The sequence below is a fragment of the Varroa jacobsoni genome, unplaced genomic scaffold (genome assembly GCF_002532875.2).
Source record: "Varroa jacobsoni isolate VJ856 unplaced genomic scaffold, vjacob_1.0 contig00627, whole genome shotgun sequence".
Lineage (NCBI taxonomy): Eukaryota > Metazoa > Arthropoda > Arachnida > Mesostigmata > Varroidae > Varroa > Varroa jacobsoni.
The window spans coordinates 1-17,104 of NW_019214502.1; the positions used below are offsets into that span (position 1 = coordinate 1).

Sequence of the window (17,104 nt, forward strand, 5' to 3'; positions counted from 1 at the left end):
ATATTGATCCTTGTAATTAAACCTGCGGAATATTTAGCCTCTTTAAATTCCAATGTGTTTTTACTTTTTTTTTTATGTATATATATATATATCAAAATCTGATAGTGACAAAACTTGAATTTTCAAGCAAAACATGGTGATATGAAGATTGTCAGTCTATTTTTTTCAGTTTTAGTTAAATTGAATAACAACGAAATTACACTTTCATGCTAACCTTTGTGTAAATAAAGTTGCATGGGTTGGGGGATCGGGGAAGTGTCTTCGACGTAGTATTTCTTAAATATTATTTTTTTCTTTGTTTTTTTCCTCATCTTTCTACGTGATTTTAACACTTATTTTTTTGTTGTTATTATCTGTTTCGCTACCGTTTCATAGCGTATCATGTATTTTCGTTCTATTTATCGTCTGCAAACCTTGTCTCTCATTACATTGGTTTTTTCGTGTTTTGGGTTGCCCCTCTTAAGGGGAACACCATACCCCCTTGAACTCGTATCGTTTATCATTACTATTTTTCTTTTACGCTCGCAGGTCACCTGTTTTTATGGGGCCTTGTCAACGTTTTGTGTCTTCTGCATTTTCATTATTTTCAGCACCCTTCATTTTATTGGTAATAATATAATCTTATAATCATATTTTTTTCCATGTGTAAATGTTTGTTTGTCTAAGTGTGTTTAGAGTACTTTCAGACAATATGCTTATTTTTGTAGTATATTAATTAATAGTAATCTAAATAACGACGCAGTAGCAATCATGTCGACATAATTATCAGCTGTATTAAAACTCTGTAAGGCAACTCCTCTAGCGCATCTCCTACGAGTGTGCACGTAGAACTCGTATAGTTATCTCTATGTCCTTATAATTCACAGGTCGCCAAGAAGCTACGACACGAAATCCGAGCGAACTTTGCAAGACGTAAAACGGCAGAATGTGGACCGTCCTTGACCGTAAAATCTATCATGCCATTTTTCGTACATGCTTGTTCAGCACAATGAGCTGGCGTTTTTTATTTTAATGTAATTAAATTAAACAATAGGTGCTGTTTTGCTAGCTAGTTATGATGATTTTAGTTCGCCGTTTGTTTTATAAAAGCAATTGCGTTCAACAACACAGTTATACGCATAGGAAATTCTAAGAACGGAGAGAAAGCTATTCGTGCACTAACTGTTCACATAATTCAGGTAAAGATGATCATAACACTCGCCGTAAAAAGTCAAATCCGCATATGGGTTCTGTTTAGTCTGGGACAGTTAACTACGTCGCCATTACTGTATGGTGCCTCATCGTCCCAATATCCACTAGAAGCTCTAGAATAAACTTAATATCGTCAGTGTTGTGAGAATTTCATTAGAAGTGTGCGACAAAGTTAATCTTCAAATTTTCAAAGAGTAAAATACGCCTCACTCAGTAATGTACAGCTTAGATCGATGGATGCATTTGAATATGTATTTTACAGTGCTATTGTTTGTTTAGCATAGACAAGTATACTGATTATAGGATCTGTAGGAAATGGAAAAAAACTCAGCTAACCACGGAGTTGCCTTTGGTGTTAATTACGGAGCCCGTCGAACCCCGTAGCAAATGTGTGGATGTTGACGGGCTCGCTTTTCCGCTCGTTACTCTTTTTCCTCGTAATCGGCATCATTAGAGGCATCGCCACCGACATCCTTATCGATTTCAATCTGTTATCTAGATTCTGTCAGACAGTCTTATTTGTTCTCTGTGCACTTGCGTCTGTTTTAGATCTGTTTATCTCGATATACATTCCATTGTCAAAACGTGGTGTAAGTGCTATATATTTACCCACTTGACTCGTGCATCTGATCGATCCCCCCGAGATGAACTGAACGACCCGCTGTCTGTGCTAATTACTCATCGTGCTTATCCAGACAAGTTATCGTAGTAATCAATTCGACTGTAGTCAATACCTTCCAACGTATTTTGTAGACACCCTTGCATTTGCCTAAACTAAATCTTCATTACCTACCTGTTTGACAAACCGCCTTTCTTTTCCATCTCGTCATTTCGAATCATCACAGTTTAACGAGTTTATTTAAATGTACCCCTATAGAGAGGCTGGCCTACGTTTCATCCGGCTTTAATTGCTTGGTAAGTCTAATAAACGTTTCCCATATAGATGCGACAGGCTTTCTTCGTTTTACCGTGAAATGAAGTTATTTCTTTAAATGTTCATTATCTAAATGTCCACCGATTGTGATTTGCCAGCGTTGCTTATAATAACGTTATCTCTTCTTTGTTTTCATAAAAGCAGGCGAGCGGTCTACTGCAATTTAGCTTTTACATTTATATATTATTCTGCAATTTGCCACCGTCTCTACAGAGGAGCTTTCTATGCAAAATTATTCCGTTGTTTTAGCCACATCAACCCTGCACGTCTATAGCAGTACGTATATATACGGCGATACAAAGGTATTGTGTGTTGTTAAGAATTCCTTGTAGCGATGTTATGAGGGTATCATATAATAAGAGTCACCACTGTTAATATTGTGTTGTGATCAGTCTGGACATCCTCTTTCTAACTTCAGCTCATCGTTTACTGAGTCACCTGGATTAGGCCTCAGTTTCAGGTTTTTGTATTCAATCTGACGGTCCTACTTGCATACGGAACATCCCGCAGAGAGAAGCTAGGAAAAATTTAGCAAAAAGGTAACGTGTAGTGGTTACTATTGATTGTTGAGCGTTACTAACAATTTTAGTTTCAATTTAATTCACATTACCATTTTGTATCGACGTTTGTCTTTGTAGCAATCATGCGCAATGACGTACTTCTTACTTTTTTGCAAGGTTTTAAGGCTGTGGGGTGAAAGAGGAGGGGACCTCGCATCCAGGACATTACGCTTTGATAGCAGCAATACCAAATAGTCCTTGTAAGCATTTATTGTTGTGCTTTGCGTTTTAGCGCCAATTTTGCATCGTCGTCATCGTTGTTGCCGCCAATATTATTTCAGTTGTTGTTCATTTTTACTAATTTCTTATGTCTATTTCAAATGTGCTAATATGTTTCGAAGACTGCTGCACAATCATTCAAAGTAACCATCAACGTCTAGATCACGATTCCTCGTAAATTATGTGAAGTTAATTCGTTCGGTACCCCAAGATATTTTCTCTCAATAATTGCATTTAGGGTTTTTCTTAGGTCCGCCAATCTACAATTCGTCTTCATGTCAGTTTGTGCTGTCCGCTACACAACAGCCATTCTGTGCTGAAATCACTATTGGCCACAATGCAGACGCACATTTTTCCCACGCCAAATATATTTCTATTTACTGTTAATCGCTATTTATTTTCTAAAACAGAATGCAATATTTCTCGTTCCATAAACGGTTTTCTATATGATCATAATGACACCTATTATTTTTACTGTGTGTTGCGCCGTTAGATGGGGAAACGGGGAATGATGGTCAGTCTCAACGATTCTTTTACTACTAACATTATTTCTAATTGCAGTAGTTATAAATAAGGCTATAAAAAATACCCTACATTTGACGGTGATAACAGTAATATCATTACGCATCGTTATTATCTTCGTTGACACCATCATTATTTTATGTGATGTTTCATAATATGCGTACTGTAATAATAGCTTATATCATTACTATTGAAGAGAATAACTTAGCTTACACACTTAACTTGCATGTAAAGAGAAGAGAGAAATGAAATAAGCACGGGGGAGGAGGGGGGGGGGGGGTGGGTGGGTCAACTCCTCACAGAAGTGCTATACAAACAGCAACGCGGGCCGAGGGGACGTCACCGTGAAACTCGGTTCGCTGCGGACAGATGCTAGACATTAGATAAGCCCAAACAGGATCAACAAAGCCGCCGATTATTGTACAGCGTCGACGACAGCCGGCCCTTTTTTCCATCTTTTTCACTTTCTCCCTTCGGATGTTTTTCGTCATAGACGCGAACTTGACGATCCATTTAAAATGTCTAACAAACAGCGAGAAACAAGCTCCATTTTTCCCGCGTTCCGTTCTTGCCTATCTGATAACGAAGTAACTAGAGAAAAACAGTTTGCCATTGATCCGTTTAGCTGTACCATAGAGATTCATCACTGCTACTTCGTCTGTAGCTATCGGTTCATAGCGAAATACGTGTGTAGCTCACCTACAAGGCGGCTGTTAGGGCGTCTATATGCGTACTATCCACATTTACGGAGAGCCATCGTTCAGACAGTCTTTGCGTGTAATTCGCGTATTAGCAGATTTGGTTGCAGCATGTTCGCTGCTGCATTGTACAGTACATTGAAAAGGGGCTGAGGGCGTAAGTATCCATGCCTGCTTCGTATCCCAAATATTCTTTCATCGTCGCCAATACTCGTAAAGAAGCACAGGTTGAGTCATATATAAATTAATGGGGAGATTTCAGACACGCTAATCCGTTCGCTAAATAAGAACCGAATACCGAATATAATAATAATATAATGTCTGATAACTGCTAATAATATGACAGCCGCAAAATACGAGCAAATTTTTACCTTATAACTAATAGCATATTTGTTTTAAGTATTCTTAACACCGTTATTTCTTACGTAGTTTGAGGATGGTTGTTATTATTATTGTCAGCAGTAAAAATCAAAAATCTATTCTCTTTCTAAGACCAAACCAAGAAAATTCAGCTAGGGCCGTCCTACTCTAGCTTTTGGGGGTAGTACTAGATAGCTGTTGAACTCGCGTGAGAGGTCATTATTAGTGGCGGTCGTGCGCATCACAACGCGCCCAAATTAACGTGGTTTCTCTTCCATATCTTTCTGGTTTTGCTGAAATCTTCCATGCTCACCCTCCTCAGATGTGGTCTGTCATGCCGCAACTCAGTAACCATCAAGAAGTCCGTTTGCGCCAATTAACTTCCTCCTGTAAACGATTCACAAGGTCTGCTTTTTATTTTTGAGTTCAATTTCTTTTTACTTTTCATTGAATGTTCGCCCTGATTAGGTTTACGAATATCCTCTCGTAGGAGCCTAAGTCAGCTTTTTGCTGGGTGCTCTATAGCCATGGCGCCGACAACCTGTTCTTAGCGGGTGATATGTGCAACACAGCTGATGGGGGAAATATTTAGTACATAGTAATTTGTTTTTCCCATTTTCATTCGTCCTGTCATCATTATCATCCGTCTTCAGCATCGTCATTAGTTTGTTCCATATTCTCCTCTTCCTTCATGTGTGAAAATTATTTTAAATTCTTGTTACTTATTAATATTATTATTATGATTATAATTATCATTATTATCATTATTATTATTATTTCCTTCCTTCACTTACTTGTGTCTGTACAGTTTTTCATTAGTTTTACTTTCGTTCGCATAATCATGTTGTGCTGATAACGACTTCTTCTATTCATCAGCCATTAGGCCCCCCGTCAAGCTTAGAGCGAGGCCCTCGAGTCTGGCCTCTGTTGGGCCCTCTTAGGCAATCAACTCGTCTCGGCGACCACGGAGCAGGCCGTTCTCCCGTATTCTCTCTCCCTCTATTATTTCTATTTCTGGCTGTTTTAGTTTTCTGATGTTTCGTATAATGTTCATGTTCTTTGTTGATGTTAGCTTGTTCGAACTGTTAGCCTTAACGTTAGCGAAGAGAGTTTGATCAACGACGACTCGTCCTATCTGCGTTTATCGGAGTCCATGTGGGACAAGGACGTGTTCAGCTGGCCGAGGAATCTGTTCAAATCCCTCACAGTCTGTGCCTATCTCTTTATCACTCTTTCATCATTACTACGCTACACGCCTTTTTGAGACGTGGCTCTCATAATGTGTTAGATTTATCAGACTTAATTTCATCGATCGCGCTACACTCTAGCTTAACTTTAAGAGCTTAACCCGCAGTTGTGTTAAGCTCAGTCAACTTCGATGACCATGATCGCTGTCCGAAACAGATTGATTTGCCGATCGACTAACTTCAGCCCCCGACTTCTCAACGACATCGTATGAATGCACAATTGTTGACACTATCTATGATAATTTGATAGGATTTCTTATGTCGCTCGTTTTCTTCTACGTTTTTCAATGTTATCTGTTTCTCTACAGGTTTTATTTGTTTCATCATCGGTTCGTGACGGCCAACGACACATTTGCGTCTGGATACAATTGCACTACCTAAAGTCGGTGTATCTTTCAGCTTAACTGATCTTGATTTCGATGCTACCGAGCGAAGTTCAAATCGAATTTACGGTATGACGATGTTGTTCCCGTTCGATGACAATGTAGCAGCAGCGAGTGTTATTGTTACAGAGTTTATGGCGTTAGGTGGTATATCAGTTTTCTTATTGCCCTTATTGTTTTCCGATTGGCCGCCATTGTTATTGCTGTCTTTCGACTCTTTGGCGTCCGCTTTCGATTCTCCGCAGCTCGAGGTGGAACTCAGCTTCTTTTTCTTCTTTTTGGCCTTTTTCGGAACAATGCCGTTCGCCTTCTTCAAGTTCTTCTTAGCGACGGCCCTTAGATAACCGTTGGACTTTTGGTTAGTCAGCGACGGGAAGTCTTGTTCGGATTCTGTAATGAGAGATAATGATACGTCACAGAAATACATAAAAAATAAAAAAAAAAACAACTGTTAGTGAGTTTTGTATTGACCAACGAGATCATACTTGTTCAAACGCAGAGAGATTTATGCATATGGATAATTAAAAGCGTATTGTAACGCAAGCTGTACCATCCTGCCCAAAAGCGTCCTTCACCTAAAGCTTTCAGCGGCATTCAACAATATTGAGTTTGACAGTCAGACAACAAACAGCCACTGACAGCAGGCACAGTAAAAGCAGACACGAAATAGATTCCTTTTTTAACTATATAGAACGTGCAGCGCCTAACAGCTTTCACGCTCACAGACACTGAGGGATTGATAGTACCAACTGCATGTTCAGACACAGCCATAGTGGCATTTGAAATAATTTGGCCTGGACCATGTACATTTACTATTTAAGTATAAGCCAATAGTTCGTTGGTTTTCAAGTAAGTAGGGGTAAAAGGAGTAGGTGTGAAAATCAGAGTAAGAATGAATCGTTCATTTTTCTGGCCCTCATTATAATCATTACCTTAATGATAGGTAGCAATTTTAAAGAGTGATACAAGAGGCCGAGTCTTCGAAATTTTATCCTCTTAGCTTATTTTTCCCTTTCACCGCCTGCCAGCTAGCCTCTCTTCTCGCTTATAGAAGCACGAGCATACAGCCGAAACGTGCATATGTCCCAAATAAAAAAAACACATTACAACAACAGCAATTCTGACAGTTCATGTGTGTTTTACCCTTTAAACTTCCATCGCGTTAGCTAATCTCCCTTCCATTCACAGCCAAGAGCATCGCCAAATGTGGCTGTTACCTTTGAAGTAGGGCCAAAACCGTTTGAATACAGGCAGGCGTCTCGAGAATACTCGTAAGCCGACGACCCCTGCGACCGACAATGGTGGAATAAGGCTTCTGTTTTTCAACTGGGTGGCGACACTGGGTGAGCCTGGCTGCGAGGAACTACCACAAAACACACCATCTAACCCCCCACCCCCTGTAAATATGGGTCAACAAAACATAATCGCAGCAAAAACGACACAAAAAAAATAAAAAATAATAAAAAAATTGACGAAAACAAAAACAGCAAGAAATATAGATACATAACTAAAATTATATAAACGAGATCGTCTCCTCTAGAAGTGTGAGAACAGTTGCATATATGCGTGTCGTTCATGAGGATATAATTAAAAAAAAAAATTCTTTCTACTGGTTTGGTTTATTGATTTCCCCACAGATCGTTTAATATAAGAGAGAATAGGCGAAATTATTTCGTGGTCATTCAACCAGTCAGACTGGGTTAATCCTTCAGTGATGGGTCAGAAATACAGCGTTACGAAATGCAGAAACAGATTATAGGAAACACGTATTACTCTTTTCAACTTGGAGAGCAGGGTCGGATGGCGATGGGCAACAGCTGCAAGCTGCAAGCAACTATGTTAAAAACTATAGGCCTCTTCTGTATAAAACTAGTAATAACTACTGGCCAATTAATATGATCTTAATATCACGTATAGAATATATACTAATGCGATACCAAATATAGCCATATTATCGATCAGACCATTATTGAATCTGTTACTGAGAGTTTAAACAGGTTGACCTTACCTCTGCACTATACTGAGCTTCTTGATTTTATTACTTCACATTATTAATATAGGATAGTTAGGTAGTGTTTGAATATTGGTTGTTCACTAGGGATGCATTCTGATCTAGGTAAGATCATCTCTATTGCATTATTATATTTTATTTACAAAGCAGAATATCTTACCCGTTCCGACAGGCAACAAAACCACACAAGATAGCTTTGCTCAAGTAAGTGTCTAAAATGCATGCCGCTGTATTAATAAGTTGACAATGTTGTTGTTGTCATTTAGCAGTAAGAGCAAAATTTTACATAGTACTACGACTTACCTATGGTAAACTTGCTGTTTCGTTTGGCCACATGCCCAATTGTATCCTTCTTGGGGTGGCCGTTTCCGTGATGGTGGTGATGATGGTGATGATTTCCATGCTGATGGTGGCTTCCGTGTGTATTACCGGTATTAGGCCCGACATTGCCTGCTGCCAGGCTCTGGCCGACGGATTGGCTACAGAGCTCCTCCTCGAATGGCGGATAACCATGCAGGAAGGGACATGCAAGACCTTTGAAGCAACTGTCTTCCTCCCAGAAGCGGCACGTAATGGCCGCAAGTTCGTGGCTGAACTTGCAGTCGGTGCGACGGCAGTTGCCCTCCATGTAGAACGTGCACGGCTTACGCTGCGCTCGCTGCCGTCGACGCTGCAAGTCCTGTATGCATCGTACGCTGTTTATGATAGCCGAATCGTACGTTTCGGGAGAAGCGAATAGGCACGACGCCACAGGAGTGATCGTAGATACACTCGATGAGAAGTGCGACAGATACTCGATGGGCACCCCGCATGAATCTTCCGAGTAGCCCAACGAACAGCTCAAGTCCGCCACCCCCCTGTCCTCCTCGCAGCCCGGCAGTGATCCGTACTCCAAAGAAGCATCTAAAAGTGCCCAATTGCCCCACATTTTACGCAGCGTAGATGACAAATGTTGACATATGTATGTGAGCTAATAGTTATTACGACGAATACAAAATACAACGAACTACCTACGAACTAGTACTACGAAAAATTTTATGGGAGGAACAACTAACGTGGATATGCACTGTATATACAGCAAACGCGAATGCAGAGCAAATTAAATATAAAACATATGCTTGTTGTTTCCAATAGGACAAAAAGTTTACTGGAACGTGTAAATAAATTCATATATGGAGAACAAAATCCTACTATTCGACAGGAAATATTGTGGGATGTTAATCCCAGGTGGTCACGATCAACGGCGCGACACGAATCTCCGCATATTCCGATACAAACGTGCATTCAATGTAGTGTTCTCTGCAGTTACATTACATTACATTAATGATGGTTATTATCTTGGCCAACGAAATATTCGGTGCGGGCAGTATGCCTTCCGGTTTGCTCACCATGGTACGACGATGACTCGTAGCCGCTTGCTGTAGAAGCTGTTGTCGATGCTCCTGTTATATTACGATCTTCACGGTTGCAGCAAGCAGACGTTTTGTCGCTGTCATCCTGATTCTGTTCTCGGCGTTGCTGTACTCGTTGTGCATGAATTCTTGCGATACGCTGTTGTTGAGCGTCTTGGCTTGCTTGTAGTGCCTGCAAGGTTCGTGCCTCAAGCATAATGTCAAGGAATAACTCCTCCTGTTCGTCATGGATCTCATTTCGTAGTTCCTTGGATGCGGCGCTAGAAGTTACCGCGGGCCCAGCAGTCTGCCAACAGTGTGCTACCCCCAAGATGTCTGCGTCGCTATTCACAGCGGGGGCCTGTGGCAGCGTAAAGTTTACCATCTTCCACAGGGCCTGAACTTCCACGTCATCCAAAGCGGTCCCACCTGAGCAATAAGAAGCCCACACACAATCACATTAACAAGACACGCGTTAAAGGTAATTTCTCATCATTCATGATCATTCAACCAATAACAAATACTGTGTTACATGAAGATATCTCTAATAACGCCATAATTAACTGTACAGATACCTATCCTTCTGTAGCTATATCCTACTGTCTGCTAGCAAAGGATTCCATAGCCAGCATTCTGTCGCTAAGGATGGTGTCAATTACGACTCTAAATTCTTATCGGCAAAATTTTCATCTTGCCGTGCACCGTACCGTTCAATTGATCTCGTCATATGATCGAATATGATACTATCTAAATTCACCCTCCGCTGAAAATCCATAGGTTTCTACATGTGGTGTAGTAGCCTAAAGCAGCATGTGATCGCAAGCTATAACGTTCATAACAAGAATATCGTTCTTATAGATCGTTCACAGATGGAAAATGTCCATATTAATTTCGCACAAAGCCGCAAATATCGGGCTACTCAATGGGATGGATAGCGATTGATTTCGCCTCTTACCGCCTTTTCTTAATTAAAATCCTTCAGGTAAATTATCGTGTTTCTAGAGAAAGAATCAATCCATCGTATGGCTAAAGACCTACGATACAATGAAAATTATCGGCAGCCAAATCTTCACAAATCGGGTTGCGACAGTGTTGTATGAATGAGCTCTTATTTCTTATAACAATCCCAGCCACATAAGCATCGGTGGGGCCTCATTCTGCTTCTTTCAGTAAGAACTTCACAGTCAGTCAGTTGTCGACACCCAGAAAATGAATCATTCATTGATTCACTTCGATAACTCGAAATTTGACAGCACAACAACAGGATGTCCAAAAGGCAAACCAGGCAGCGCTCACGGTTGGCCGCTGTACCCCGTCGAATCGTCGTCTGTCGACAGTGATGGTGATCTCCAGCGTTCTATTCCATTACATCGCGTTGTTATTCGGCAGTGACCGTGTGTACCACTGCACAAAGACTGCCAAAGCTGTCAGCACAAGATTGTGTGCCTGTTGGACCATCTGGAGCGTGCCACTTTTCGGGCATGTACACAGCCGCGTTTATCTTCCCAGCTACAGGTGACCCTTCTAAATAGAATTGCCTTTGCGATACGTTCACTGCCACGTTTCTGTGACAATCGGTAATCATTTGATGATCAGGATACTGCCGATCGTCTCACAGCTCATCCTAGCGAGCTGCGTCAACAGCAGCTGTAATAATAACAGCTGGTACCTCGGTAGTAGACGACTAGTGCAATCTGTTGCTAGTTAATGGTAACTATTGATAAATAGGACAACACTGCTAAATTTTTTATAGTGGAGGTAAAAGGTTATAAAAGACACAGATGAGATTAACAATGAATTTACGCGTTCCACTAGTCTTGCTGATTCAAAATGTAGTGATGATAATTGTGGTGGCTGATAAGACAAAAGTTATCGGCGACCTGAAGTCACGGTTTTCTTTCTATCAGGCACCACTAAAACGGTACCACTGTTCTCAATCAGCTGATTTTAGGTGTTTGCCATAGAGGTCACAGGGTAAATAGAACGCACGGAGCTTTCGGCGATAGGCTGTAAGGTTAAAAAGGGCTCGTAGGGCTAAAAAGTTTGCTATAAAACAAACAAAACCGAGATTTACTTCCTATTTTAAGACCGTTACCAGCAGTTCGCATGTTTACATCTTTCAAGCTCGTGAATTTGATATATTATGCGGCAGTAAATTAGAGGCAAAAAATAATTCACGGACGGTTACAGCAACATCAATAGGTGCATACTAATACATAGAAACTTTGAAAAACCATGAAACTGAGATCATCACCCACGATCAATAAAATATGAGCTAATAGTTGGCCGAGAAACCCTGACATGATATGACAACACATCACAGAGTTTTTACGAAATGTACTTTTACGTTTCGTTTACGCTTACATTTTACAACGCCATGTGGGGACCCCCTGTCGGGTTCGTCTTGAGTGATGCTCGTAGCTGTGGTGCTGCGAATGGTGCTATTAGCAGCAGCGTTCGCGGGACGGGTTACCAATGTGGTGTCGGCGGCGGCGGTCACCGCCGTTGTTGTTGTTGTTGATATAGATCGACTCTTTTGCTGTTTATTTATATCCTTCATCCGCTGCTGTTGCGCCAGTTGCCGCTGCTCATTGTTATTGCTAGAATAATTGCTGCTGTTGCTGTTATCATTATGACTGGCACAGGCCGTCGAAATTCCTGCCGCAGACGGAGTGACCATGCTCGTTGCTGAAGCCGCTGCAGTTCCGGTGATAGCAACGGAAGCTCTACTAGCAGAAGAGCCAATTTGAAGCAGAACCTGCTGCTGCTGCTGCTGTTGCTGTTGCTGCTGCTGCTGCTGTTGCTGTTGCTGCTGCTGCTGTTGTTGCTGTTGTTGTTGCTGCTGTTGCTGTTGCTGTTGCTGCTGCTGTTGCTGCTGCCTCCGCTGCTGCTGCTGCTGCTGCTGGTATTGCTGCTGCAGCTTTTGCACCTGTTTTTGATTTGAGGTCACTTTAGTTAGGTTGGTTTGTGCTGTAGCTTGCAGCTGGTGCTGTTTGTGCAGCTCCTGTTGCTGTAGAATTAATTTTTGTTGTTGTTTAAGCAGAGAGCGCTGTTGCTTGGTGGTGCCGCCAGCAGCAGCAGCACAAACGCTGCCGTTAGTATTGCTGCTGTTAGCGATGTTTTTCAAAGACGTAGAGACCTTGGAAGCGGTGACAGCAGGCGCCGTGTGGCTGGCAGCTGAGGTGGCGGCATGATGCAGCTGTTGTTGGTGCTGGTGACGTCGGGGCGGTTCCGGCAGCAAGTGGTACGAAGCGAGCTCTGCTAGAGATGAAGAGGGCGGTCTGTTTTCGTCGTCGAGGTTCGCCGGCTCGGGTTCCACACGGATCGGTGTGAAGTGAGTCCGCGGGGACACGAGCAAATCTTCAGCGTCGTCGATGGTAGATGGGCTGCTATTGCTGTCGATGGCAGGATCGCTGCTAGCTGCGGACACAACTGCTGATGTGCCCCCAGCGACGCCTGGTCCCAAAGGGTTTCCGCCGATGGAATGATACTGCGTATGTTGACTATCGTGTACACTTCTCTCGACGCCCATCAAGATTCGGTTAGCTGCGCTAAACTTGCGTGTTGGGATCACCTGAAATAAAAACGACGACGACGACGACGATGATAAAAAGAATAACTCGAATGTTATCAATTCGCTTGATGATGCATTGCAATGCAAATGATTACGATGACGATGATAGTGACGAACCGTCTACACACTGGCGACATTATAGAGACATACTATTTGCCTAAAACCCAATCCAGGCATCCAGGTGAATATTGAGATCCAAGTGGAAAAGGTTGAGTCAGCGTTGACAGCAAACAACTCGAGATCTCATTCATTGTTGCATACCTACGTATATACAGACTGGATATAGAACACAAAGTCTGAATTAGTAACTGCTTTCTTTATATACTCACATAAACTAGGTACTGAGATGAATTTGCTGGCCGCTTTAATAGACGTTATGATATGTTAACCTGTGGCACTTAGCGTAGCATTAAACAGTCAGAATTGACAAATAGCTTACATCAGCAGCTTTACATAGATATGGATACACATAGTCAACATGCAGGGGTCTCTCTAATGAAGCTGCTGTGTGGCTTAGCAGAGATTAAAGAACTGTACACTTTGGGTGCGAGCGCGCATGGCCGGATTAGAATGACTGCCTGATATGTTTTAAAAAGGATTTATTCGTTGAAATTTGGGTAACATCTATTCATTTCTGTTGTTATCATTGTCGTCGTTGTTTTGTTGATAATGATAGGCCTGATGAGTCGCAAGCGCTAATCATAGGCTTTCGCGCATATTAACGATTGCTAACTTATGTGTAGTTTATTTGTCGTGAAAAAACTGGCTACAAGTACGTCACCGCAGCTCGCCACAGTAAAACCGTCCGGACGCGTTTTTAGGACAAGCTATTGAACGTTAACGATCGCACGACATGTGAAAATCAGATCGCATCAAAGGCAGTAACAAGGTAACTACCTACTGAGAAACATTTTTGCCGAAAATATCTGATTTGGGCGTATGCAATTTACCTCAGTAAAAGCTGTCTTGTCTTTGTCGTAGTTGAGTGCCGAATTCTTTAAACAAATAGTTGGAGGCGGGTGTGATTCGAAAATCTGTTCCGAGATGAAATCCGACCCGATGATGCCGGTACCCGTACTACAATTATACTGGCTCTTTACAACGTTATTCGTTGAATCATCATCGTCCTCGAGGATTTTACTGAAGATTGACAAGTTTGGGATGCTAAAAATAACCTCGTCACAGGCTCGATCGGCCCCTGTGCGTCCACCGGGTTTCCCTCCAAGGTCTAATGATATCTTCCATAGGGATGATTGGTGATCAACAGTCGGCGCATCAGCCCAGATGGCTGCAAGCTTCGAATCGAATTTTTGGGTGAGACGCGAAAGCAGTGCGTCCTCTCGTACGATTGACCCCATATCGGTTTCGTGAATGTTGGCTGTACTTCTAAAAGTAGTTATTTTATCTGTAGCTCCCGTTGATATTGAATCAGGTTTCGCTTTAAGATGTCCCGGCGATTGTCCCCAGCCTTTGTTTTTAGTACGATCAATCTTAAATAATCCTTTGAAATCGTCCGCGAGGCCTAGGGCTGGTGAGAAACTCTTGCGTTTATTCTTCTTTCGCTTACGCTGTTCTTTAAAAACACCCTGCTGCTGGTGCTGCTGCTCTTCTCTCCGTAGATCCTGTTCCTTTGAGATGCTATCGGTGCCGTTTGTCTTACTCACTAAAGGTCGTTCGTCCACCTGCAGGGCAGGAAATGCGTCAAAATATTTCTTGGCAAGTTCCGCCAACGTACGGGGCTCCTTGTCTACGTCCAGCCGATCTCTAGCCACCGAATGTCTTCGGTTATCGCCTGTTAGCGGGGTCTTCTTTGTTGGTGTTCGTTGGTTATCGTTTTGGTCCGCTTCAGCGTCCTCAGTGGGCTCGAGACGCGCAAGTAATTCTTCCACCAGGGCGTCAAACTCCTCGTTTGAGTCTGCCGCACTTTTGAGGCACTCGATGGCGCACCGCTTAGCTAGCAGTCTACGCCGCTCGGGTTTCGTTGCCTGCGGATTATATGGAGTCTTGTTTGCGTTCGTTGAAGGACAGTAATAGTATTGGTCGTCGCCGTCGGGTTCCTTCAACAGCGATAAAACGTAGTAAGTATAGGCTGCGTCTACGCCCCGGTTGACCAGCTCGTCCTGAAACCACGTCGAGACAGCGGCCGGAGTAGACACAGAAGCCAACTGATGGTACTTCATCTAAACAGCGGGGCAATTGACGTACTCTGTGTCGACCCACGTTTTTTATTGTTCGCCTTTTTCCAGCTTCTGCTTCTAGCGAGCTACTTCAAAGCCAATCGTAGGGACAGCCCTTTGAATCTGGCCTGATTTCACTTGGCTCAGATTGTTTTGGACGCTTCACTCTTAAATACGAACAACGCAGCCACCGAAAGAGGATAGTTGCACACTAAATTGTTCTGCACGCTAAACTAATCTTCGAGCTAATGATAAAGTCACGAGAACATGCGGCTTTTCATTGGATGTCCGGATGACAAAAATCACGTTCAAATGAATGATTTGCAAGTTTGAAAAGTGAGATGCCCTGAAATAACACCAGATCGAGAAAAAAGAAATTAATCATGTAATAGCGTCTTCTTCGTATTGAGTGTTAATACGCGAGTCTTTGCTAACTTTTCAAAATTCATCGTGTGTGGTTTTTCGGAAAGTGCAGATAGACTGCGGGGTGGAAAACCATCTGTGGTAATACTACGTATACATACGTTTGCGGTTTATGTTTTCTCTTTAATCATGTTTTATTATAATTATTACTGGTATTACATATGTATTAAGAGTATGCTAACACAGGTACTTACAACGGTCAGCTTTTACTTAATGTGTGGTTTTTCATTATCTGTTAGGTGTTCATCTTCGAGCTAGTCAACAGTGTCATTGAAATTCGACGAACGCTAAATGTTCGACCGTTGAAACGGTTCTACTGTCACTTTTACCTGTTTCATCCTGTGAGAGGCTGAAGTCGCTCGTTGTTCTCGTTTGTTCAAGACATTAGCAACAGCAGTTCTGAAAATGATACGGTGGCGAAGTTACAAATTGCACGCGCACGCTTAGTTATGATGGTTCAACGCTCGATTCAAAGTTGAACGCTTGCCAGTTGAAGACATAAGTAAAGGCTGATCTTCCGATAGTTAATTCAACTGATTGATTGATGTCACAAATTAACTTCGATGATGTGGGTGTTGTATAACATTGTTCTCTTCGCTGCTGTTGAATGCTCGATCGTCGTTGCAGCTCTTCTTAAGTCTGAGTTTTGCTTTGCTGATACTGATGTCGTATCTTCGTCAATGTTGTTCTTAACTGAACTTCGTCTTGTCGCTATCTTGTTGTTGCTGTTGCAGCTGCTGTTGCTATTTTTGTCGTCGTCGTCGTCGTTGTTGTTGTTGTTGTTATTGTTGTTGTTGCTGTTATTGTCGTTGGTTGTTATTGTTGTTGTTAAAATAGTTATCTCTAATTGTAATCGTTGAGAGAGAGGGAGCTGTAGGGAGGGCCGCTGGTGGTTGGGGTGGCCGAAGCCGTTTAGTGCTTAGCGGTTGTCCATGATGTCGGGCTTACCGGCTCCGTCCGTTAGTGGAGGAGATTGCCACAATGCAGATGGTGCTAAGAGGCTAATGATGGCCTCCGCCCGAACGGCCCGCATACAGCCACTCACCGCTCACCATCTTCCCTGTAAGGCAAACAAGTTATACTGAATTGATATTAGATCAAATTAGACGAAGCTTCATAAATAATAAGCAAGTTCGTTGCTAAGTACAGCGGTAGGGCATTGCAAACCATATGGCATCATTAATAATAGAAGTAGTAGTAGTAGCAGTAACAGTGTTAGGACCAAACAAGGCTGGCCATCAAAGGCCAATTTTAGGTGGTGTCTCTTTGTTTGACTTGTAGACTTATATATTTGCATATTTTTGCTGCTGGTCGACACCACCAAAGGCATAAGCAACCCACCTCCACGTAGACTTCAGGGTATGATAAATGATATAAAACAATATCCAAGCTAGCTCACTTGAGCTTCGGTAAC

At 42.3% G+C, this 17,104-nt stretch overlaps 1 protein-coding gene across 8 annotated transcripts in view; it reads right to left on the reverse strand.

Moving 5' to 3' along the window:
• Positions 1-748: 748 nt before the first annotated feature.
• LOC111271444 (uncharacterized) overlaps positions 749-17,104 on the reverse strand; it is a 45,379-nt gene continuing 29,023 nt past the window's right edge. For 3 of the 8 annotated variants that reach the window (XM_022852231.2, XM_086972922.1, XM_086972923.1), the window contains 7 exons: positions 16,020-16,750; positions 14,041-15,613; positions 11,881-13,090; positions 9,514-9,945; positions 8,429-9,028; positions 7,332-7,511; positions 749-6,504 (listed from right to left, as the gene is read on the reverse strand). In XM_022852231.2, the coding sequence (XP_022707966.2) occupies positions 6,179-6,504; positions 7,332-7,511; positions 8,429-9,028; positions 9,514-9,945; positions 11,881-13,090; positions 14,041-15,270 (3,978 nt within the window). In that variant the 5' untranslated portion in view covers positions 15,271-15,613; positions 16,020-16,750 and the 3' untranslated portion in view covers positions 749-6,178. Of the gene's footprint in view, positions 6,505-7,331; positions 7,512-7,641; positions 7,939-8,428; positions 9,029-9,513; positions 9,946-11,880; positions 13,091-14,040; positions 15,614-16,019; positions 16,751-17,104 lie in introns of those variants that run through there. The other 5 variants (XR_015315321.1, XM_086972924.1, XM_086972925.1 and 2 more) reach the window with 5 other exon arrangements.